Source organism: Pelophylax lessonae, assembly GCF_965119305.1.
Source record: "Pelophylax lessonae genome assembly, chromosome: 9".
Taxonomy (NCBI): domain Eukaryota; kingdom Metazoa; phylum Chordata; class Amphibia; order Anura; family Ranidae; genus Pelophylax; species Pelophylax lessonae.
Window position 1 is genome coordinate 92707187 of NC_138776.1, and position 26009 is coordinate 92733195.

Consider the following 26009-nt stretch of genomic DNA (forward strand, 5'->3'; position numbering starts at 1 on the left):
TCTGTGCACCTCAACGTCATACCACTAGCTCCTGTCCTATAGGATAATGCACTATGAGGTTTTTTTCTACCATTTCAACTCCAATTTTCTATGAACTAAGGGTCAGTGTTCATCTCGAGTCCCAGTGAGTGATCCTAAAAAAGCTGATTCCTTCCTGCTAGGATATCTTACATGTGTTTTGAGCTCCCTTGAGGATCTATGGGTCTGGTAAGCGGCCATCTAATTAACTTATAACACGGCAGCGATGCACTGGCATTATTGCATGAAGACCCTATTGTTTTGTGACAGATGGGCACTGGATAACACTGGATCCACTGAGCATGGATTTATTGCACTAGTTTGTTTTTCATTTAGTGTTTGATCTATATTTAATAATTTCACATTATATGTTTGAATGCATTTTTATACGATTCAAATGTCGTGTACACTATAGTATAACGCATTCATATGTTTGATTGTACGATCTATCACAAATTTTTTTTGTTTATTCAGTAATGGTATATAAGTTTTGACACTAGTATTGTGTGTGGTCATGCTGGTGAGGCCCCAAGCCTTCCATCCCTGTTATTTTCATACAATAAGGTGTTTTTTTTTTCTATCCAACCAGAAGGTTTTCTTGCATAACCAGTCAGACATGGTGACGATATCCGCAGAGGTAATCAAATAACACCAAAAGAAACTTCTAAAGTAAAGAAGTGCCACATTGCAAAAAAATGGTCTGGTCATTTAGGGGGTAAAAGCTTCCGGTCCAGAAGTGGTTAAAGCATGTTATACAGCACAGTGCTTGTGCTGTGTCATTTGGCACCCCGTATCACCTGAAATACCTGGCTGATCCTGCCAGTTTCTGCCCTCCTGTAAACTGACCACAGTGTACCATGGCTGCTGAGCCCTGACACCGTGGTCAGTGTACGTGCCTCCATCATCAGCAGCTCTCCTCTCCTGAGTCGCCCCCCTTCTCCTCCTTGCCTGTCAGCTAATGACAGTGCCCAACCCCCCACTGCTGAAATAACTTTGCAAATCTTATATAATCCTCTATTTCGTTATGCTAGGTCCTCCTGTCTGTTTAAAAAAAAAAAAAAAAAATTCAGTTGATACCTGTTTTTTAGAATGACGCGCACGTGACTGGCCGGCTCTCTCTCTCTCCTCCCGACTGTCAGCGGGGCAATCTCGGCCCCGCCCGCTGCAGCTGTCAGACAGTGAGAGGAGAGGCAGCGGGTCATGTGAGCTCTGATTGGTGCTCTGAAAACAGGTATACACTGCATTTTTTTTTTTAAACACACATAGGGCTCTTTCCCACGGGCGATCCGATAAGATCCGCCTGTCAGTTTTTTAGGCGGATCTGATCGGATCCTCCATGCAGCTCTATGGGGCAGCGGATGTAAGCGGAGACACCTCCGCTGACACCCGCTGTCATCCGTATCCGATCCGATCCGTGAAATCTGGACGGATGACCCTTAGTTCATAGATCGGCGGATCGATCCCCGCTGAGCAGCACGGATCCACCTACGGAGGCGGACCGTGTGAAAGAGCCCATAGACAGGAGAACCTAACACAGGAGAACCTAGCATAATGAAACACAGAGGATCATATCAAGTTAGCAGAGTGGGTTAACAACCACTTTTCATTCTGCACTGGTGTGAATGCTGCTGTGTGCCTGGCTGTCCCTGCTTTAGTGAAATGAACCTGGGACAATTTTAACAGCCCTGGAGTTCCTGGACTGCTTTTTGACAAATGATTTAGGAACTTTTAAAGTTACTGATCGCTCTGGTTAAAGCTAAATTCCAGCTTTTGTTACAATTTACATAGTTCGTTTGGACCAAGCTGGCTCAAACGAACCATGTCGCTCACTAACATGTGAGGCCACTGGATGTGCTGTATACCTGCACAGCATACCACACTGTTCTGGGTTTGAGACAAGCCTTTCCCCTTTCATACCTGGAACACAGTGAGTGGCGCTCAGCCATTCATAGAAAGCAATGTATTCTAGCAATGAATACAAAGCTTCCTCCGATTGGCAGGCTGATGATGTCACAACCAATGTTAGATGTAACAAAAGCTAGAGTTCAGCTTTAAGCTGGAACTGAACTCAATAGTTGCATTAAAACAAAGTGCAATTGTTTGATAATGTTGCCTTATTAGCAGTAAAAGAAATTCACTGCAGCCCATGCACTGGCTACACACAATGCTCAATTTGTGGAAAACATTTTATTACAATGGTAATTTGAAGGACAAAGTGCTTTAGATTTACATTTTCCAAACCAATACTCAGGAACCAAAAGCTTTGGATGTGTTAAAATAATTGGTTTCTTTTAAACTAACTAACAGCTATGCAGCTGGTTGTAAAGGATGTGGTTAGTGGCCTCAGGAGGCTGGGAAACCCTGCTTTAGATGGCATGAACCACAGGAGACCTTACTGACTATTACTGTGTAAAAGGCACAAGACTCAGGTCAAAATGTTGGAGAACAGCTTTCTTAATTCAAAATGTTGGAGAACAGCTTTCTTAATTAAGGCCGTAATCCGCAGCTTCCACACTGTTCTCAGCGTAGAGCTTGAAAAATCCTGAGAGGACTTCTGGTTCAGTGTAGGTTGCCTTGACAGCTGGGTCTTGTAGCATATGATCCTGCCAAGCTTTGATGTTTGGGGTCTTCTCCAAAAGACTAGAAAAAAGGAACATGAAAATCATGTAGTACAAGACATGTCCAAGTTTTTTTTTTTTTTATGACATTCTAGCTAGTAGTTGCCTTTCCTCTTCTACTTAGCCAATCCAAAATGTGCATGTCTATGGAAAGATTATTTCTAACAAACCTCTTTAAATGTGTAGATAATCGACAGAATTAACTCTCATTGCCAGGCCCTGCGCTTCACTTTTAAACTCAGCTGGGCAGACCACTTTTGCAATTATTCCTTTGCTTTTTTATTTTTAACTTCTAGCTTTTAGGCTACATTCACACCTGAGCGTAGCGTTTTTCGCGCGTTTTTTACCGCGATTTTACCGCGATTTTTGCGGCGTTTTTTACCGCGATTTTACCGCGATTTTTACCGCGATTTTTGTGCAGGCGTTTTTAGATTGAATAGAGATCAATGGAAAACGCCTGTAATCTGCCCAAAAAGAAGCTCATGTACTTTTTTGAGCGTTGGGCGTTTTGTATACAGCTTCAAAACGCTCAGATGTGAACAGGGGCCATTGAAATGAATAGGATTTGTCTTGTTGGGCGTTTTGAGAGCTGATCCTAGAGCAGAAAAACGCCCCAAAAACGCCCCAAAACGCCTACATGTGAACGGAGCCTCAGAGTTTGTAAAAGACCAGTTTGTAAAAGACCCCACAAACCATATATTTTCTGAAAGCAAATAACCTGTAGAATAAAAAGAAGGTGCTACTGGTTTTTAGGCCTTGTGATATTTGCGCAAGTGTTGATGAAACATAATTTTAGCTAAAAATACAATAAAACCAATTGTTAGCAGGTAAAAACACAACTAATTTTACAAAGTTCCTACTAAATATAAAAGCCTAACCAGCATTGAGGTAAGAACAAATATTTGCAACTTTTAAATTGTGCCTTTTTGCAAAATGTTGAAAATTGAATGCACACGAAAATGTAAATATCCAAATTTCTCTAAAAATCTGAAGGTTTTCATTTTTCCCTTACAGCTTTTAGAATTTGTTAAAACACCTCCCAAACCATATATTTTCTGAAAGCATATGACCTGTAGAATAAAAAAGGTGCTACTGATTTTTAAGGCCCCCACGGTATTTGCACGAATGTTTATCAAGGCAATATTTTCGCTAAAAAATACACTAAGTTATTAGCAAGTTAAAAAAAAAAAACACAGCAAATTTTATAAAATACTTGCTAAATTCCTACTAAATATAAAAGCTTAACCTGTGTTGTGTTTAAATAAAAAATAATATTTGTACATTTTAAATTGCACCTTTTTGCAAAATGGTGAAAATCAAACGTACCCAAAAATTTCTCAAAAATCCTGGGGAGGTTTTAATTTTTGAATTCCATTTTGTAGAGTTTGTAAAAGACCCCCCAAAACATTTTCTGAAAGCACATGACCAGTAGAATAAAAAGGTGCTACTGATTTTTGAAGGCCCTGTGATTTTTGCACAAATGTTTATCAAATTACTTTTTACTAAAAAGAACACTTTTTGATCCTTTTTTGGACACACACAATACAACTTATGTAATTCCCGCTAAATTCCTACTAAGGCCTCATTCAGTGGGGTGTGCTAAAGCACACACCCGGGAGGGCCATTTTTACATGCACAGGGATGCACAGGTGTTCTGTGCATCCCTGTGCAGGCAGTTCTATTTATGTCCATTGGGACGCAGCAGCTGCAAGGACAAATCTGACATCCATGCGGGTATAGGTGCATGGACCCAAACAGACATTGTGAGTTCAAGACATGAACCCACAAGGATGTCAAGTTGGGAGCAGTGGCTGTGTCCTTACAGCTGCTGCATCTCAGTTGACATGAATGGGATTGCCTGCATGGGATGCACGGAACACCTGTGCATCCCTCTACAGCTAAACACGGGCCTGTAGTAGTTTGCCCCACGTGAGCAAGGCCGTAGGCTTTGTTTAGACTTACAGTTGAGGGGGGGGGGCAGCAAAAATGCACAATTGAGCAGTGTTTCTGCCACCCACCAACCACACCCCTCAAGCTGTAAAAGGCAGCGGGCGGGGGTGTTTACATTCTGGGGCTGTAATGCTTTGCTCCCGTGGCAAAGTTGACCTGGCTTGCAGCGATGCCGCCTAACGAACGCTACACATTCAAATTAATGGGGGAAGCGTCGCAAACACCCCGCAACTGTGTGCAATGCATGAGGTTGTGGCGCATTTGTCAGCAAAAATGGGGTTAAAACAGGTGGCGATGAGGCCTTGCATTGCTTCTCACTGCCTGTCATCCTTTGGAGTGTAGCCTTAGGCTTCAGAGGCAAGGGCAATTTAGACGCATGTCTAAATCTAGCCTTAGGCCCATTTCACACGGGCTGTAAATTTTTCAGGCGGACCTCATCGTACCCTCTATTCTCCCCTATGGAGCGGCGGATACCAGAGGTGACATGTCCGCTGACATCCGTCCCATTTTCCATCCGTCTGGCGGATCGGATGAAAACAGACAGGTGCTCCATTTTCACCCGATCTCCCCATAGAAAAGAGCGGAACTGGACTGGCCATCCGCCTGCTTAGTGGGGAATCAGCAGAAGGATCCCCCGCTGAGCAAGCGGATTCCGTCCCACAAAGGGGCCTTACTGTGATTTTTTTTTTTTGCATAAAACACACACACATACAATTTATTTAACTTTTTTTTTTGGGGGGGGGGGGTGGAAAAGACATCAGGGGTCTAAATAGATAGATAGGGAAAGGGACTGAAGAGTTCAGTCCTTCTCTCTGCAGGCTCAGCTGTAATAATCATGAATGGATGGAAGCCTCTGTATACCAGCTCTCACTCATAATAAACACTGTTTACCAGGCCACAGTGACCACTGAACATAGGAGCGATCGGTACCGAACATGCACTATCTTCACCTAGGAAAGGAAGTGGGCTGGTAAGCACATGTTTACCAGCCCTGCCCCCCCCCCCCGCTGCAGTGCGGGGGGGGGGGGTCCCAGGAGATCGGGCATGCAGTGCAGTACAGAGGGGGTGGGGCGGTCAGAGTTCTGGTCCCCCCCATGTAGATTTTTTTTTTCTGCGAGTCTCCTTGCAGCACATAAGCCAGTGGGAAAGCAGAGGAGGGAAGCCGCAAGATGCAGGGGAGGGGAGGCAGGGTCGGTGCGAGGAGGGGTTAGTGTAGAGAGAGGAGGTGCTGTAGGGATTAGTTAGGTGGGCAAGGGCTGTATCTTAGCGGAAAGCAGGGACATAACACTTTTTGGGGAATAGCTCTGATCAGTAGAATGTGAGTCGCTGATCAGAGATATGGTTTTGTTCAGCAGAGTCTGCTGAACAGTTCTAATATAAGCTCATGGTCACTGAAGGGACCATAAGCGTATAACACAAGGAAGAATGTGAGGTCCATACGGCGTACGGACTTGGCCAGCTGGAAGCAGTTCTGTAGGTCAGTACACCATATGGACCTGGCAGTAAAAGCATTAAGCATTCAAGCTGAACTCCATGCACACAAACTTCCATTCAAATATAGTCCTTAAAGCGGAGTTCCGGGCACAAAAATCAATATTTTTTTTTTGTGCCCGTCCGCTTGTTCACCTTCACCTGAAACAGAATTGGATAGTTAGGTTTTTTTTTTTTTTTTATTTACTCACCTTGTAATTGAAGATCGAATATACTCACCTAGTCTTCTCTTCCTCCCTCTGTGCCGCAGCTCCGCCGTCACTTCCGGGCTTGCACTGATTCCTGGGAGCTGAACGTCATCGCTCCCAGGAATCAATGCGACGGCACCGGCCCCGCTCGTCACTTCCGGGCGACGCCGCATTCCCCTGCTAAACAGCTTCTGGGCATGCCCAGAAGCTGTGGAGGAATGCGGCGCCGCACCGGAAGTGACGAGAGGGGCCGGTGCAGGCGCAATCTGGGAGAAGAAGACGCCGAAGAGAACCGCGCCGGCTTCAGCTGCCCACAAGAGAGATGGAAACGCTGTGGAAGAAATTTTATAAGTGAGTATTTCTTCTAAAAGGTAAGTGCGAACCAGGACAGATCAGAGGCTAGCCATTGTGGAATGTACTAGCCCTGACTGTCCCGGGGGTATGTTTGTTGAAAAATGATTTTTGTGCCAGGAACTCCGCTTAATAGCCACCAAGGATAAAAGTCAAACTGTGTGCACTAAATCTCTTTGCAGACTCCGTTATTAACTTGTAAATAGCAGCAATGGCATCACTGCGCTTCACATAGCACGAGTAGAGAGCAAAGGTGGGAGGAACCCCGCAGGCTCACTTACAATAAGTTTCCTACAAAAAAAAAAAAAACCTACAGGAGGGGATGGTAGACAAGACCTGAACCAAGAGAGCTGCATTGACTGGTCTTTATTACAGGAAGCTCCTGCATAAACATGTCATGCTGCAAGACTGCACAGATCTGGAAGAAATACACAGCACACCAAGATTCAATTAAGAATATGCATGTATTCAGATAATATTTGCTTATCCCAGAGTTCAGCTTTAACATTCACAATGGCTTGTTTCTAAGAACAAGAGGACTTGGGAAATATTTTTTGTGCAGCTCCACTCTCTTCTTAGGGCATCAGGAATATAATGTACCAGTGTATTTTGTGTGCTCCCATCTCTTTAAACATCAGCCCTTATGGTAATACTGGCATCAACATGGAAGGGGCTTTAGGGAGACACTTTTTTTTTTTTCTTTAAATCTAAAAAGCATAAAGGGCGCATACATATGGAGATTGGCCTGGGTCGGCTTCCTCACTTTACAGCACTTTGGATTAATTCAACTTTAATAAAATCTGGTGACTAGTATAGATTTTACGACCTCTAGGTACCACAAGATGCGCTTATTTTATAATGAGAGCATACTGCAACTGCAGTATGTTCTTGACAAGCTATTAAAGTTCTCAACCACAATAAGTAAATAGAGGTTGCTCCTACCCTTCCAATCCACAAAAGCCGAATTTCTCAAACCAGGGCCACAGCATATAGTCAAGAAAGGACACAGTTTCACCGCCAAAGTATGGTGTGTTCTTCTTAGCCAGCGCCTGAAGACACGGTAGAGCAAAGACAAAACATTTAATAACAGTGGCTTTTACCTATTCCAGTATTATCTCGAATCATACAAATATTGACCTACACTGAATTATAAAATACTGTACAGTGGATTTTACTTTTTTGCATTGTCAGATCTGTAAAATTCTGTTCTTTTGAGATACAACATGTTATAACAATACATTCTACTCCATTTTTAGCCAGTATTGTGCATTCTATAAGTCTTTCATATTTGTATATGCTATACTTGCCTTCTTTTCCAAAAAACGAACACTAGCTTACAGAGCTCAATAGCTCAAGTTTACCTTTTATATAAAGAGCTGGACGGGTCAAAGCAGTACCTAGTCAAACATTTCTATAGGAAGTTTTAGTTCAGGAAAAATTAAATGGTTGGGGAAACTAAAAAAGGTAAAACCTCTGAAGTGTAGTAATCTCATTTGGTGGTTCCCAGCTGTATAGAGAGATAATTATATGGTACAGTCACATTGCAACTGCAGACGCATTGCATATGCAATAATATGCATTCAGCAGCTCTCCATGGAGGTACTTGCAATGGTGGCAAACCTCTTCATGTCCCTGAAAGCTAGGGAAGAGTGCACAGGGCAAATAGGATTTCATCTACCAGCCTACTGCATGAAAGGGCACCCTGGAGGCCACGTAGTGCAGCAAGAACACATGTCCCTGTCTACTATGGTCAGCTCCAGCAAAGATCATGCAGCAAGTTTTCGAATAGTGTGTTTAAAGAAGGTGCGCTAAAACAAAAATGTATCCAAAAATGTATAACAACATAGGAATATTATAGGTGGGAATGTGCAAAAAAAGTCCAATTCTTCTTTAAGTGTCCATGCTTGACCAAACAAATGAGTGCTCGACAACAAAGAAAAATGTTCAACTTCAGTGCAGTAACACCCACCACCAGGTGAAATTCCTCCTTACCAGACGGAAAATAAGGTGTGCAACTGGCTGAAACAGAAAAACGCACTTTAAACCAAGGGCTGAAATATGCCCCAAGGAAACCACTGAATAAGTTTGAGACATTCATTGACATACATAAATATATAAGAAAATTGAATGTGAAGAGACATTTCCTCTCCAAAGCGAATGAAAGGAACCATGTTTCCTACCAACCTGCTGCCTTTGTCTCAACAGGTCTGAGGAATGCTTCCTTATTTAATCCGCCAGGTATACAGAGTCAGCATGTGACCATTTTTAAAGACCTGGTGTTAAAGGAATTGGAAGAGAAAGAACTCAAACATCATCCGCAGAAAGATATGACCAGAGGGGTGAAGACCCTCTGTGAGAACAAGGATCTGGTGAAAAGACCTGCAGATAAGGGCGGGAGTATCGTCCTACTAAGTAAAGATCAATATAGAGAGGAGATGGAAAGACTCCTTTCAGATACCGAAACTTATGAGATCCTAAAAAAAGATCCCACCTTTCGGTATAAAAAAGATCTGGAGAAGATTGTCAAAAAAGGATTCGAGAATGGGATCATTAACGAAAAAGAAAAAGAATTTCTGATCCCATTAGCTCCAAGGATACCCACGATTTATCATCTTCCAAAGGTGCACAAGAGTCTCACTAGACCACCAGGAAGACCGATAGTCAGTGGAATTGACTCGGTCACTTCCCGGATTGGAAGATACATCGATTTTTTTCTGCAACCTCTAGTGCAGGAGACACCGGCCTACCTGAAAGACATCACCCAGTGTATCTATGAGATGACCCAATTAGAAGTGAAGGATGACATTCTGCTGGTAACAGCAGATGTGACATCATTGTATACGGTCATACCGCATCATATAGGCTATGAAGCAGTATGTACCTTCTTGGATGGAAACTATGAAATCCCACTGAAACAGAAGGAATTTATCCTGGACCTTCTGATGTTCGGTACCGAGCACAATTACTTCTACTACGGTCATAAATTCTACCGACAACGTCTTGGCGTAGCGATGGGGGCCAAATTTGCCCCCAGCTTAGCCAACCTTTTCATGGCCTTGTGGAAAGACAGAAATGTCTTCTACAACAGGGCCAAGGAACTGGTTCTATGGAGAAGGTACATAAGACGATACACTGATGGTTTGGCAAGGGGATGAAACATCTCTCCACAAGTATATGGAAGATCTGAACTGTAATGACTGGGGCATTAGATTTACATACCAGTATAGCCCCAGAGAAATAAACTTCTTAGATTTCACCATCATGAGAAGAGGTTCAGGATTCCAGACTAAATCCTATTTCAAGCCAACAGATAGAAACGGCTTTATAGCAATTGATAGTTGCCATCATCCGACCTGGCTGCGAGCAGTACCCAAGGGACAACTAAGGCGGATCAGGCAAAATTGCATAGAAGATACTGATTTTGTGAATCAGGCATCAATACTAAAAGCAAGATTTCTAGAAAAAGGATATGATGTGGAAGAGATAGACAAAGAGATCCACACACTGAGCTCGGTCAAATAAGGGAACCTGGTAGGCCCGACAGAGAAAAAGACGTCTAGAGTGAAAAGCAACTCACCCTTTGAATATGCCTTCTTGACACAATTTTCGAGCCACTATAAATGGCTGAACCACATTTTACGGAAACACTGGGGAGTTTTGCAAGGGGACAAGATTCTAGGTCCCCACCTACCCAGTGCTCCTAAGGTCATTTACAAAAAGGCCCGAGACTTGAAAGACCTGATAGCTCAGAACCCTGTGGAGAAGCCACACATGTCAAAAATTCTTCCAGACATGAAGCGCTTCTATCCTTGCAAAAAATGCAGAATATGCAAGGAAGCTAACACTGTCAGAACCAAGGAATTTTCAGTCGACCGTTACAGGGAAAACATACCCGATAAGAGAATTCATCTCCTGCCACACTAAAGGGGTAGTGTACCTACTTGAGTGTGACTGTAGATTACAGTACGTAGGTAGAACCATTCGTACAGCCTCAATAAGGATTGGCGAACACGTGGCTAACATACATAAAGGTTTTCCAGGACACAGTGTGCCACACCACTTCGCCAAATGTCACAAGAAAAATCCCAAAAACCTCAAAATCATCGCCATAGAAAAGTATGTGCCACATTGGAGGGGGAGCAACCTGAGAAGAAGTATATCCAGGAGAGAAACGTACTGGATATACAAACTCAGAAGCTATAGACCCCTAGGACTTAACATAGAGTGGGATATAAACGCACACATTAACAACAGTTGAAAACCACTCTAGTCCCATTCTCATTATTCACTTTATTTTACCTATCTCTTTTAACTTTAGGCCATTGCCTTTTTATTTGTTTATATAATTTTTATAATTTTAATATATCACTATACAACAGCTCTTTTAGAGGTTTTAATCCCTCGGCACATATTAGTATTGGTGATTTTAGAGCATGTGTAAATGTTTTTAGCATAATTTGTATAAAATTTGTTTTAATATATTTTAAATATATGCTTTTGAAGTGAAATTGATAAATAGGAACTGCGACCAATCACACTTCCGGTGCCACCACAGGTATACTGGATCGGCACTATCTCAGAATTTGGTTTCGCTCATACCAGCGCGCCGGGAGGAAGGAGGTTGTTTTGTCAATATACCTATCTCCCTGGCCCATTTTGGTAAGAAGAATAAGAATCTATTAGCGGTTAGAAGAGAAGATAAGTGCAATACATCCTCTGCGGACACCGGAAGTGATGCAATGAGTTTGCATGTAAATAAATAGGCGGAAGTGACGGTGCGCAAGCCACTCCTATCTCGGTCGATGTCCAATAGGAAGAAACGCGTCAGAGAGGAGGCGTTACCGTCACGTACCACCGCTCGGAGTCCGCGCTCCAGCCGGACCCGAGCCCATTTTCACTAGAAATTCTGCCCTACGTTTTATCAAGCTGTTGCCATCTGCATAACTGTAAGTGTAACTCTTTGCTTATATTAAACTGGTTGAGAAGATATCACACTATTGCGACCTTTATTTCTGCACCCTGTTCTTGGAGGGTATTGGCCCTTGGTCATCGCCTCCCAGATACAGGTCTAGAGGTGAAGGAAGCATTGATGAGATCCTTGGAACCAGATTGCTTTCCAGTGGCTGACTGAAAAGGCAACCCGGTGTATTATATACACAGAGGAAGTGGAAGGGGATCTTTGAATCCGCTACTCTGCGCTCTTTTTTATCACTTCTGGTAAGAGACCATTCTGGGTGGTTCACGCGGAGAGTGACTTATCCACGTTTGCAGTGAAATATATTGTTTAATTCGTGCACACCTTATTTTCCGTCTGGTAAGGAGGAATTTCACCTGGTGGTGGGTGTTACTGCACTGAAGTTGGAGATTTTTCTTTGTTGTCGAGCACTCATTTGTTTGGTCAAGCATGGACACTTAAAGAAGAATTGGACTTTTTTTGCACATTCCCACCTATAATATTCCTATGTTGTTATACATTTTTGGATACATTTTTGTTTTAGCGCACCTTCTTTAAACACATCATTTATACATATTCAGGCACTGAATATAGGTAGCGGCTTTAACCACAGATCACACTAACAGCGCACCCTCACCAACCTACTATAAGTTTTCGAATAGTGGTGGGCTCAGGCGTGTTTGGGATCGCAGTCCCAACCAGGAAGCCGACACTGCAAACAGCCAATCATAGGCAGTGAGGCATTTCCCAGTCAGCAGCTGCACAGACCAGGAAATGCCTCACCGCCTATTTTTGACTGTGTGCAATGTCTGCTTCTTGCCGGGATTGCTCAGGTGGGTTAGGACTATGATCTCAAAACGTGCCTGAGCCCATCTCTATTTTCTAACATTTTTTTACTAGCTACTTCTAAGGCCAAACTTTTCCCACATATGGCACAGACTTTCTAGATTTTCTTTTAACCGGTTGCCGACTGCTCACAGTATATTTACTGCGGCAGTCAGCCCTGGCCAGGCAGTGAAGTAGGTCTACGTCGCTCGCCTGTCACTCCTTTTAGAGCCAATAGCGGGCGAGCGCGCGCCCGCTGAGGCTCGTTCACAGAGGAGTGCGGGCCGGTCACACTACTAACGCCGGTACAGAGGGAGAAAGACAGAGCGGCTTATGTAAACAAGCACACAATAAGTTGTTTGCCTTCCTGAAAGGATTCTATGCATGTGGCAAGTGCATAGTTTGCCGTACTGCGAAGAAGAATTTGAAACGCAGGAAAGAATTTGTGGCCCAGGCCACAGGGAAAGATTATAAAATCAGCGATCTTATTACGTGTGCGACCACTGGGGTAGTCTATATGATGGAATGTAGCTGTGGGTTGCAGTACGTGGGAAGGACGTCTAGAGCCCTTCAGGTTAGATTGGCCGAACATGTCAGGTGTATTAGAAAAGGAAAATCCCCCCATTATCAGCATTTTAAAAATGTTCACAATAAAGACCCCACGGATCTCAGATTCTGGGGAATTGAGAAGGTAAAAAAACACTGGAGGGGCGGCAATTTCGTTAGACAATTAAGCAAGAGGGAATCCTTTTGGATTTATGAAACGAAGGTTGCCGTACCCCGGGGTCTGAACACCGATTTTGATTTAAATTGCTTTATTTCCGATCGATGAAGATTTTGTCCAGTTTTTATGATATGTGCAGAGTTTTAGTATATTTATATTTTAACAGATATAATATGTTTTAACCCATTTGTTTTAACATGTATGTTATATAGATAACAGGTTTTATATATGTTATCTCATGGTTTTATTATATGTGCCTTCCGTGTCAGTGGGTATAGTACGTTACACGTTTCAGTACTTCTCATTATGCTTTTAAATTATTTACATTTTTGCTTTTATGCATTGGCATCATATTTTACATATAATTTATATATATGTTCCCAATGGTGCTATATATTCTCTATCTTTCTTTCGGATGAGTTTGTGTGGCGCTTTATGCTGCTCTTGGGATTGGAAGGGGTTAAATCTGCCTCTTATCCCTCGGTTCTGACACTTACTTCCGGGATCAGTGTTAGAGCTGGATTTCCTTTGCTGCGGCGTCAGGGTCTCCATAGAAATCATTCAGAAGGTCCGGCCAATCACTTGCAAAGAGGGAGGATATATTGGGTGACGTCCGACCAATCCTCATTTCCGCTGACGAAGCCTCCACCCACGGAGGCGATACGCGTGCGGAGGGAGGAGGAGTGAAGCGTCTGACATCACCCAGTGACACGGAGGAGATCGAGCAGGACCGAGTGTCTCGCTGTCCTGATTCACCATTGTGACATGCTGCAATCCGTTTTCTTTCAAGTAAGAGGCTAACTTTATGTAACTTCAAGTGCTTAATAAAACAGTATTACACTATTTGGGATTTTCTCTTCCTTTGTGCCATCTGGCTATCCGAGGGACCCTTACAGGAGTGTGAGTGTTTGGGCTGCCTATGCTTTTTAGCCCATTGAGGAAACGTCTACCATCGATGATTATAAGAACGGTAGAAGCTGGAGTTCTGTGATCTGTTCAGGCGATGTGTTTGCAATGCCAGTCTATTAGCTAATTGAGGTGAGAGGCCACTCTGGAAGGTGGAGGGTGTGTTTATGCTTCTATCTGCACCTGGCTCCTCTGGATTTCTATTGGCTATGCACTTTATGGACTATTACTCCTAGTCTTTTTTCTATATTGCTTCATGAATATGGACTATCCTTAGTCTTATTGTTTTAGATTCATATTTTAGAGGTTATAGCGCTGCACTGTTTCATTTATCATTCATCATCAGAGGTCTTTTACTGAACCTGTTAGTGTCCAGCTGCTAGTAGGCAGGGTTGAGCGCTGATATTTTACCGTATTATACGCCTGTCATTCTCCCCTGTGTAAAAATGAAGATCAGACGGTTCTACTATGTAGAGGGAGCAGCTCCTTATGTAGAACCCTTGATCTTTGTTTTTACACTAGGAGACCTGTCCCACTACAGTAAGAATCACGCCCCTAGGACACACTTAACCCCTCCCTGTCCAATACAGTTAACCCCTCCCCTGCCAGTGTCATTTTTGCAGTAACAGTGCATATATATAGCACCGATTACTGCAGTAATGTCACTGGTACCCCCAAAAGTGTCAAAAATGTCAGTCATGGGTCCGATCTGTCCGCCGCAATGTCGCAGTACCGCAAAAAAAAAAAAAAAAAAAAAAAAAAAAATCGCAGATTGCCGCCATTACGCGTTAAAAAAAAAAACAACAAAAATGTAGCATAAAACAAATTGGCCGAAAATGTTAAAAAATTTTGATTTTTACTTTTTTTTGGGGGGAATTTCATATAAAAAAAATGTGAAAAATATTGTTATTTTTGCAAAATTGATGCTTTTTTTTTGTTTATAGCGCGTGATCAAAAAATCGCACAGGTGTTCAAATACCACCAAAAGAAAGCTCTGTTTGTGGAAAAAAAAGGACGTCAAATTCGTTTAGGTACAGCGTCGCACGACCGCGCAATTGTCCGTTAAAATCACGTAGTGCCGAATCGCAAAATACCCCCTGGTCTTTTAGCAGCCAAATCCTCCGGGGCTTAAGTGGTTAATATGTGAATTGTTTAGCAGTATGTAGACTATAGCATACACTTGGTATAATGTACAGCACGGTGTATAGAGTAGAGTGGTGGGGTAATCCATCATGCCCCCCCCCCCCCCAAAATAAGCAATTTGAGATATCCTACCTCTTCCAGTTTTTTTAACTTCTCAAAGAACTGCGATTTGAGTTCAGTTGCCTGGTCGTTATTTTTCTGTGCCATCATAATCTTGTAGAATACAGGTGTAAGCTGGAAAAATAAAAAAACACGAAGTTGCAGTGTGTGTTTATAATGTCAGAGACGTAGATTTTCCCCCCTGTACCATTCTTGGCATTCTCACCTGACAGCAGCATACTTAATACTGACAGTAGTGAACAGGGGTAGATTCTGCTCCAAAGTTCACTCTAGGAACTCATCCTATGTAGCTACACCATCTACATCCATGGATTTATTCTGTTTACCTCCCCATCCTATCCTCTACTATACCTATCCAGCTATAGTAACATCAATGAGCTTTACACTTAAAGTGTATCATATTGCAGCTTACTAATCATTAGCGGTGGTGTTGGCATTTGTTCCCCCCCCCCCCCCCCCAATTTTCATCTGGTGATCTGGACAGTAACACACCTCCTGCCCCTACTCTGGATGAAGGAGCACAAGCAGCACCTTTTAACATCACCAATGCCATTCGGGGGGGAGGGAGCGTTAGATGAAATGGCAGATGGCTGTGTACGTGGTAAATGGTTTGTATCAACAACTGCTACAGAGCTTGTCCTTTTGAAAAACAGACTTACTGACTGGATCAACAGGTGGAGAAAAAAAAAAGCGCCTAATAGAGTGCAGCCATCACATTTAAGATTGTAAACTACAATATAATAAAATGTATGCTTTTGGGTTTATTACCGATTTAAATAAACTTTAGAATTAGTGGACTTTGTCACTATTTATATTATTGACCAAATGTTTGCTCAGTTGCACAAAGTTCATTTGGCTGGCTACTAGGCATGAGTTGCTATAGAAAATACCATCTAGATTTTATATGTGGATTGATTTGTTCACCTTTTCTTCTGTTAAACATTAAATAACTTTATATTACACAATTCCAAAAATTTCAGTCAGCAAGTGTTTGTTTTAGGATTTGATTTAGTATACCATACTTGAGACCGATGCATGTTTTGGGAATCCTGGTACATTAAAACACAAATTTTAGTGCCATCTGCAATAATGTGCCACAGTGCAGTTCTGGCGTTTGCTGCCAAGCATAGACAGCCCAGTCTCACTCAATGGGCTACCTTAAGGCTACGTTCACATCTTGGCGTTGCTATTTACAGGCGTTTTAACAGGCGTTTTTAGGTTGACAAGTGACCAATGGAAAAAAATAAAAACGCCTGTAATCTGCCCAAAAAGAAGCTCATATACTTTTTTGAGCTTTGGCCGTTTTGCTTGAACATGTCAAAACGCTCAAATGTAAACAGGGGCCATTGAAATGAATAGGATTTGTCTTGTTGGGACGTTTTTTGAACTGATCCTAGAGCAGAAAAACGCCCCAAAACGCCTACATGTGAACTTAGCTTAAGGCTGGATACACACTATACCAGTGTTTCTCAACCTTTAAGTCAAGGCACCCTTTCAAAATCATGGACATTCTCAAGGCACCCTTTAAAAATCATGGACAGGGGGGCGTGGCCTAGCGCGACATGCAGTAGGACGGGAATAGCCTGAGCTCCAACGGACTGGTATCCTTCTACACAGATCCTTTCATCTCCCGGCGCTGACAGCCGCCCCACCGGCTCCTGCCATTCCCTGGACACTGCAGGGCCATGTCACCACCGAAAAAAAACGGCTGATTTGGCCGCTAAACTCGATAAGTTTCGCCACCAGGAGAAGGAGCTCCCTGTACAAGATGGCACCGAGCCGATTCGGGGGGCGGAGGCGCTGGCAGGAGCAGACACAGCCGTTGTACTGGAGGCGATCGCAGCATGTCAGGCATCTCTCACTACAAAAATTTAAGAAGTGAAGGTAGATATCTCACTGATCAGGCAAGACATGCAGAAACTCCATGGCAGGGTGACCGAGATAGAGCAGAGGCTCAGCACTGTGGAAGACACCCTCTCTCCTATACAACAATCTAATGACAGACTCCAGCTACAAGTGCATCAGATCCTACAGAAACAGGACGACACGGAGAATCGCCTAAGGAGATGCAATCTGCGTTTCATTGGATTGCCTGAGGGTACTGAGGGAGCAGCTCCTTATACAAACTAATGGAAGGGAGTCCTTCTCTCCTACATTTGTGGTGGAAAGGGCGCACCGCCTGTCCGGCCGCCCACCACCACAGGGAGCCCCCCCCCCCCCGCGTACTTTTAAACTATAAAGACAGAGATGCGATTTTGTGCTTGCCTAGAGAAAAAGGGAATATCCCAATAGGGAATGGCAGAGTTGCAATCTTTCATGACTTCTCAGTGGAGGTGCAGAAAAGACGCAAGGGATTTCTCGAGGCCAAGCGTAGACTGCGGGTCATGCACATTAAATATGTGATAATGTACCCTGCGCGCCTTCGGGTGGAAGGTGAAGATAGGGTTCACTTTTTTGATGATCCAGAGGCAGGATTATCCTGGTTGGAGCACCTAGAGACCCGGGGCTGATCTTGCCCTATGTGAATGCTTATTTTGCATTAGCTACACTATCAGCATTTGCCTTTCCAGTTCTGGTTTTGCTTGAACACAATCTCCTGCTATGGCCGACCTTTATACCTTGTGCCGCCATCCTATTTCCCCTTCTGATGGATGTTCACTGTCGATCTGCTTGCCTGCTGGGGCCTTGGATCCTGAGATGACTGTGGACCCTTCCCCCCCCCCCCCTTCTCTTGTCAGCCGCCAGGGCCTGTTCTGGAATATGTCTGACGGAGGACTGCGGACCCTGTGTGGCTTAGGCTGCCTTTTTTTGTACGGCATGGCTGCCCAGCAATTTTTCGCCCCCAGCACCTTCCTCGGGCAGGTGCAGCAGCCCTGGATCTCACTACTCCTTATACGGCTTGCTACTGCCATCTCCTTGCCAACTCATTCTCCTGTAACCTACCTAGTGTGGCAAAGCCGAGTATGTCTCAGTTTTTTGGTACTTGACCCAGGGCAACCTTTTTTTCTTTTGCAGGGTTTTTTGGGGTTTGATGCCCGCACGAGTTGGGGTTGGTATATGTTGGACTGTGCAATGGTGGGGCTGTGGCTCTGCCTATCATGCAGGGTCACTGCGATGCATCTTACTGTGATTCATATCTTGATTTACACTGTCAGTATTTGTTGTTCCATATATGCTGGTACGGAGTGGGAGCCGAGACCCTGGAGCTGTGGCAACCTAACTATTTAGTAGAATGTAGATGGCCACCTTGAAGCTGATGACGTGGAACGTTCGGGGTATACGTGACAAGGTCAAACGTTCTGCTGCCTTCTCCTTCCTCAAAAAGCAGCGGGTGGACATTTTAATATTGGTAGAGACTCACCTGGAGGGCCGCTTACAGTTGTCTCTCAAACGCACCTGTGTTGGCTGGATGCATCATTCAGCCTACACCTCTCACTCAAGAGGGGTGGCGGTGTTGGTGGCCAAGACGGTTCATTTTCAGCTCCAGGGAGCCCAGATCGACTCTCAGGGACGGTATGTTTTTTTACATGCCTTGATATTTGGGGAACCCCCTATTGATAATGGCCCTTTATGTCCCTCCGCATTTCTCCATATTCTATTATCACTGAGGGGTTCACCTATATGTCACAGAATCCGGCCCTGCCGGCAATCTGGCTTGGGGACTTCAATAATGTCCTTGATCCCGCCTTGGACAGGCTACAAACTAACCCTCAGGTGCAGCCATCTGCCACTCCCACCAGATTTGCACGTCTGGTGAGCAATGATTAAGCAAATGGCGTGAAACGCGTTTGTCTTGTACGTATGTTCAGTGTTGGACCTTTGATTTCACAATAAACAAGTTTCAAGTTTCCTACCACTGGAGGTGCCGCTTTCTTTCTACAAAATATACCGTCTGGTGAGCATGGCTGACACGTGGAGGAATGTGTATCCCCAGAGCCAGGCCTATTCATGCTTCTCAAAGAAAATGGCCTCTGCCCCCACCTATAACTGGCCAGTTATAGGTGGGGGCAGAGGCCATTTTCTTTGTTGTATATGTGTACTGGTGAGTGGACATACTGGGTGCCTTTGCTGTAATACTATCAGCTGGGCTTCCATTATGCCCCCAATTACCTTTCAGGAGGGATGGGCCACCTCCAGGCTCACCTGCCCCCTATCTATCCATTAGCTTGCATGTGCTCCCACTGTGGAGACTCTTTAAAATTCATTAGAGTTAGGACTGCAGGTAACAGGGAGCCTTGACGTGGCCCTGCAGCTTTCACATGCGTTTGCAAATGTGTGCTAACTAAACCCCTGTATTGACGCAAACTGTTAGACAGGCCAATTTGGTTGGTAAGCAGACTGGTTGGCAAATTGAACTGGGAATTTTATCTTTGTTTGTTTCATATTCATGCTTCTAATCTACACACAATTCCATGTCCCGTATTGACCTAATTCTGGTGTCCAAGACCTTGACCCCCTAGAATAGTGTCCGTGGGATTCTCTCCTAGAACGCTTTCAGATCACTGCCCGTATTGGATGGAGTTGAAACTCCATCATGATAAGCCTCTGCTGGCTTGGCGCCTTAACCCGGCGTGGCTCTCTTTGTTGTCTGAAGGGACGGCCCTGAAGGATAGCTGGAGACAATTTTACGCGGACAATGATGGTACGGCCTCCTGGCTGGCAGTGTGGGTAGCTTTTAAATTACATGCCAGGGATGTCTTTAAATCCCAGATTAAGAGCCTTAAAGCTAAATCAATTGAGACCTATACGCAAGCTATTGCAAACCTTGCGAACGCTGAACTTGTCTACCTACTAGATCCTACTTCTGCCTCAGCCTCTCAACTCAAGTTACAGTCCAGAGTGGTTACCCAAACAGAAACTGAGAGGGCCAAAACAAACTGCCTAGCTTGCTCCTGCAGAGGGCGCCATTACCCACTAGTGAAGGCTGAATGAACAGGCGGCGACTGTCAGAGGACGTAAGAGAAAAATAATTTTTGGTGCACCAGCAATTGTTCCATACCTTTGGCCAGAGGAAGAAAAAAAACAAAAAAGTTAGGCATCCTGAAGATCCAGTAATAGCATCTAACCATCTGGCTACCCTGCTTGAATGGACTTCATCTTGAAGATCCCCAAGAAGGTAGACAAGTTCAACCTCTTCCGATCTGTAGCTGGTTGCTAACCATCAACCCCTGCAAACTACAAACAGGGATGAATAGAAAACCTGTATACCTTTCTGTGAATGGAACCAGGACAATGATCCCTTGGGTCAGAAGTGTCTGTATGTATCGTAGCGGCCCACCTGCTTTTGTGGTGAATCTGGCAGCCTAGTGGGAGAGAAATGGTCTGGAGGTGGAGCAGTACGGAATCTCCCGAAATGACCTTGGGTGCCTGAAATTTTCACCCAAGAATCGGCACATCATGCTGTCCAGATACCTGCGAAGTGGGCCAATTCTAGCTTTTGCCTCAAGAGTCTCAGCATGCGCTTGTCTAAAGGGCTTAGTGGATACCCAATGTATCCAAGGTTTTATACTTAGGGGTCATGGGAAAATGTGCCTGATCTGGCTGTCTCCAATTTTCTACTGAACAGAGATTCTCTGTCATAAGGTATTCCACACCAATTTCTGCTCTGAGTAAGCAAACACAGCCCGAGGTTTCAACTATAGGGCCCCCTTAGTTGTGACAAACTATAACATTGCCCTGGCTGGGCACCTACCTGTCCAATAAAGTTAACCGACACATTAATTTTGGCTAGGGCCCAAATTATATCAGCTTTAAGGAATTCCTCTTCAACCGCTGTCTCTATATTCTTAGACCAGAAACAAAGCACTAGCCACCAATGTAAGAGCCACTGCCAGATGGCAGCCCCCCCCCCCCCCCACGGCCGCCTCATTACTAGACTACAACCACATCTACTGAAGGCATGGATTTAAATGATGCTATATCCACTCTCTGCCAAGGATAAACACTTGTATAGACAATCGAAGGAGATTGCGGTTTGAAGAAAGGGCAAATATGACTTTTTACCCATGTATTGACCTACTTAATTGCCTGCATACATGGTTCCACTAAGGAAAACCTGAAACCCAGCAGCTCCGGGTCATCCTCTGATGAAGAGGAGCTACTATTGTCTGCAGGCTGCCCAGTCGCCAGGGTAAAAGAACAGAGGTTGAGTGCCACCTGCCAAGGTGTTAGGTTGCTCTTCTAGTGGCTTGACTAGCAATTCGGCTGCCTGGCCAGGATAATTTAAATGAATTCAAAATAGAATCTTGCGCCACCCTCCTTTACAAAAGATATTTGGGTGTTACCTTTTAACTTCTTCAGGCAGTCTTTACTCACCAGCCTTTTGGATATAGGCACTGTGCCACAGATCCTGCAGGACTTTTGCTGGGGTGCTGTTATTTCCTTGGAACTTTTCCATTGAGTGGGAGCGGCAACTCGGGGTACGCTCCTCTGAAGAAAGTCTACCTTTCCTGGCTCTTGACCTTTGAGAGTTTAAGCATGCGGGGCTGAAAGGCATTAAAGCAATCTTTTCCTGAAAATCTTACCCAACCTTTGCATTTGAGGGTCTTTTTGCATAAGGGGTGACTGACTCATGGGCTTGAGGACAAATAGCACAGTTGAAATGAGGCTGAAATGAGGCTAGACTGAAAAGAAAATAGTGCTAGCAAGAAAAGGCTTTAGACATGAAAGAGTGAGGAAAAAATATGCCTTCCTAACAAAACCGGAAATAAAAAAAAATAAAAAAACGTTTTGTCTTTTAAAGTCCAAAAGAAATACACATACATACACACTTTTGGCATAATACCTGTGAAAAAAACAGCAGGGGGCGACAAAGGGAATACCTGCCTGTCCCAGGAACCAAATGAAGGACAATCCAGACCCAGGTAAAAGAAGGTCTAGTCCCACCAGGTCTCGAAGGCAGACAGCCCCACAAATTGTCCCAGGAAAGTGAGAAATCCCCTCCGAGACTCCATCCCTCATTGTAGACAAGATGGCAGTCGGCACTCCCTCCGGCCAGCATGCATGCACCGCCCTGCGCAACCTGACGATGTTATCAAGAGCGCCCCCAGCAAAGAAAACCACCACCAGGCACCCACTCCCATCCTATAGAGAGGCCTGGGACACCCTGGGCAGCCCGGCCCAGACCCCCACCTGGGCAAGCAAGAGGGCAGGCATAACTGATGAAATACTGATAAAAACAGAGATATGGGAAGCACACAAGAGACAGATCAAGGTAAGGGAGAACACATATGGGGGAGACCGAAAACGGGAAAGGCATCCCTGTATGGTATAAGGAACCAAAAAAAGAGAGAAAGAATGAATGAATGAATGAATGAATGAATTAGCGCCCCCCCAAGCCTCAGCCCATAGACCCTTACATCATGGCAGATTTAGTTCTTGAAGAGAAAACACTGCAAGGCCCCATCAAAACCCACAGAAGGGGCTCCCAGGCTATTTAGCAGCCCAAGCACTGAGACTAGGCACTGGGAGAGGCTGAACCCAGATGGACACTGCGCTGAGGCAAAGGTGGAGACATAATGCTGCTTACTCTTCACTGTTTTTTTTAGGCTATTCACTGGTTCTGAGGGAGTGGCCCTCTATCGCTAGTATGTTGCCATGTTGGCGTCTGGAAAGAAATACTTTTTTTTGTAGAAAGGGGGGGGGGGGAGGGGACGAAGTTAGTCAGTCATTTTTTTTTGTTTTCCATAGTTTTAGCACACGTCATTTTTTATGTTGTGCATAATGGGACTTATTGTTCACTAAAATTTGTTTTTCTTTTTTTTTTGTTTGTTTTTTAGCGTTGTGTTTAATTTTGTTTCAAATTTTTGGAAATGCATTAGCATGAAAGTTTGTTGCATCAAATCAGTTTTACGCCTTGGACATTTGAAACAAGAAACGGCAGGAGAGAGTATGTTGTTGGTTGTCATAAGCAGTAAAAAGCTGAAAATGAAAGCTGGAACCTGACTAGGCTGCTAGAGACATCACCTGCACCTTCCTTACTTTCAGCTTGCTGAGATAATCAAGATATCCTGAACATTACCAGGAACTTCAATCTAAAGCAGGGTTCCTCAAATGTTTTAAACAAAGGTCCAGTTCATTGTCCTTCAGACTTAAGGGGGGGCAGACTATGGCCAGTGGGAGTAAAAAGTGCCCTGGGGTGAAGTATGTATACACAGTGCCCTATTTTTGGCATCAGAGGGAGTTCTAGTGCCCCATCGTAGAGGTCAGTGCAAAGAATAGCACCCCATAGTTGGCATCACAGGGAAGAATTGTGCCCTAAGGGTCAGTCAAGTTAAATGCTGCAGAGCTGCAGTTTGGGGATAACTCGTCTAAATTAAGAGGCTTCAACCTTCATATGCACTTCCCACCACCCACTAAATAACTCAAGTTCTCATACATACTGCAGAGAAAGCTTCCAGTAACATCTTCTGTTCAGCTTTTGCATAGGGGTCAGATGGAAGCAGCTTAACCCCAGGAAAGGCATCATCGAGGTATTCACAAACAATTGGTGATTCATAGATGATCTTCCCATCGGATGTCTCAAGTGAAGGTACCAGACCCAGAGGGCTCCTCTCAAAAAACCAGTCCGGTTTGTTCTTCAAGTTGATGTTCACTATTTCATGCCTATAATAACAAAACGAATCAAACAAGTGTACTCGTCATCATTAAGTATGAGGGATGAGGATTAATTAATATAAATTTAGTTATTCCCGCAGCAATTAGGTTCATCCAGGGAGATGCAGAGTCCCAGCACAGAACAAAGATACTTGCAACAGATGTAAAAATCCAGAGTATTTGTAAAGATTACAATGAACATCAGCCCTTCAGAGTCCCATTCGTCATTTATATCCTAGCAGACAGACACTACAATCCAGCATATTTCCAATCTATAATATGCATCTATATAGCTGCCATGCATGCAATGTGTATTATACTCTAGACCTGTGCCTTTGTCATGATGAAGGGAAAAAATAAAAAAAATATGAATGAATAGGTCTAACAGCTCAAAACATCACCTGAAATACCAGTGTTTGACACTGGGGGGGTTCCCGATTGGTTGCCAACATATGTTTGATCGTAACATGAAAAGACCCTACTCGTAATTACTGGCAATAACCTGTTAAAGTCACTTTTAGTGTTTACAAGGTAAACAAGCCACCATTTCCCATGAACCCCTCAAGTTTAGTTACCATCAATAAATACTGGTCAAACAACATACTTAATCACCCTTAAGTATGTAAACGATGTACCCTTTGAACAGTCTATTCCGCACATCCTGAGTCATCAGTGCTTCTTTTATGGAATATAGGTGGCGTGTGTCAAAACATGGCCCACATCTTGACAAAAAGAAAAGAATGTGTGATAGATATACACACACACATTCAGGTGCGCTGATATGGTGAATACTCAAAGTGAATTGCAGCTCCCACCAACTCAAGTACTCATGAGCTTGTAATGAATATATCAAAAAGTGGTGTGCTATTCAAAAGTAAATGATGTATACAATAAATCTAATAAAATATGGTAAATAAATATAAAAGATGATAAATAATCAAATGTGAATAAAAAGTGAATAAAAAAATAAAAAGACTAATTAGAGTGAATAAAAATCAGTTCATAAATTTAATAAAAGTTCATTCAACAAAAATATATATTGGCATAAAAAATGCAAGTTAATCAAAGAATCTTCTTGTAATAAAATTCCCAGATTTCACTTGGGTATCGGGGGCAGGTCTGGAGTATGTTACGCCTGAATTATGGGTGTAACATGCTCTGAAAGATGAATTTAGCCTTTAAATACCGCTCAACTTTCTGAAAATGGATAACCAAGAGTACCTTTAATATGTAGTCAAAGAACACATCCCTGCCCCGGCTACACTGACCACAAATATCTAATCTGATTGACCAAACCACACAAGTGCAATTTTAACTTTTTTTCCCCCCTTTATATTGGCTTTTTACAATACCAAATGCAGTAATCACAGTAGACCAACACCAGCAGATGACAGGAGAGCCCAAGCAATCCGCAGAAGGCAACTGAAGTGGGAGGGGGATCAGATTTTGCGGTTCACTTGTGACCAAAATAGGGAAGGACTGGGAGCATGAGATTGCTCATGGCCTGGGACTCTAAAAGCCAAACCTAAGAGAGCTACGGATGTGAAGTTCACTTTGTGAGAGAAAGAAAAGAGTTTGCATTATCTTTGTTTTGTGGGTGACTGGGAGAAGCCCTTCACCTGTGGATGAGGAACCTGCAATGGTTAGTTAGTGCCTGGATGGCAAGGATTTATTTTCGATTTTGTTTGATTTCAATGCAACCCTTTAAAATAAACTGGCTACAAGTCAGATTTTAAGAAAAACCTGCCCTCTGAGACTACCTTCATTTCCCACAGGGAAGGTGATCCCCATTTGAGCTACCCCCCCCCCCCCCCCCACACAGCACACACACCTTTAATATCACTTTAATTGTCAGGTGTCCACAGGCCTTTGGTGGCCATATATCTTTGTAATTACATTTTGGAATAATTAATGAAACTTAGAAATATTTTCCCTTATATATTTTTTTTTTTTTAACTCCCAGAAGCCTATAGCTTGTTTTGAGTGACTCATCAGCAAATTTAGATTCTGCCATCAGTGTACACATGATACTACACATGCACATTCCATGAAAGATTTTTTTGAAAGCGTTTGTTGTAATTTAGGTATGATGAACAATGTAATATTGCTGGTTCTAATAGGTTTAT

General features: G+C 43.6%; 1 protein-coding gene across 1 annotated transcript in view; it reads right to left on the minus strand.

Annotated features, from left to right (window-relative positions):
• Positions 1–2482: 2482 nt before the first annotated feature.
• Positions 2483–26009, minus strand: part of LOC309564604 (glutathione S-transferase omega-1-like) — a 40331-nt gene continuing 16804 nt past the window's right edge. The window contains exons 3-6 of the mRNA XM_082269258.1: positions 23670–23892; positions 15301–15402; positions 7559–7665; positions 2483–2658 (exon numbers count right to left, since the gene is read on the minus strand). Of these exons, the coding sequence (XP_082125384.1) occupies positions 2502–2658; positions 7559–7665; positions 15301–15402; positions 23670–23892 (589 nt within the window). The 3' untranslated portion in view covers positions 2483–2501. The remainder of the gene's footprint in view (positions 2659–7558; positions 7666–15300; positions 15403–23669; positions 23893–26009) is intronic.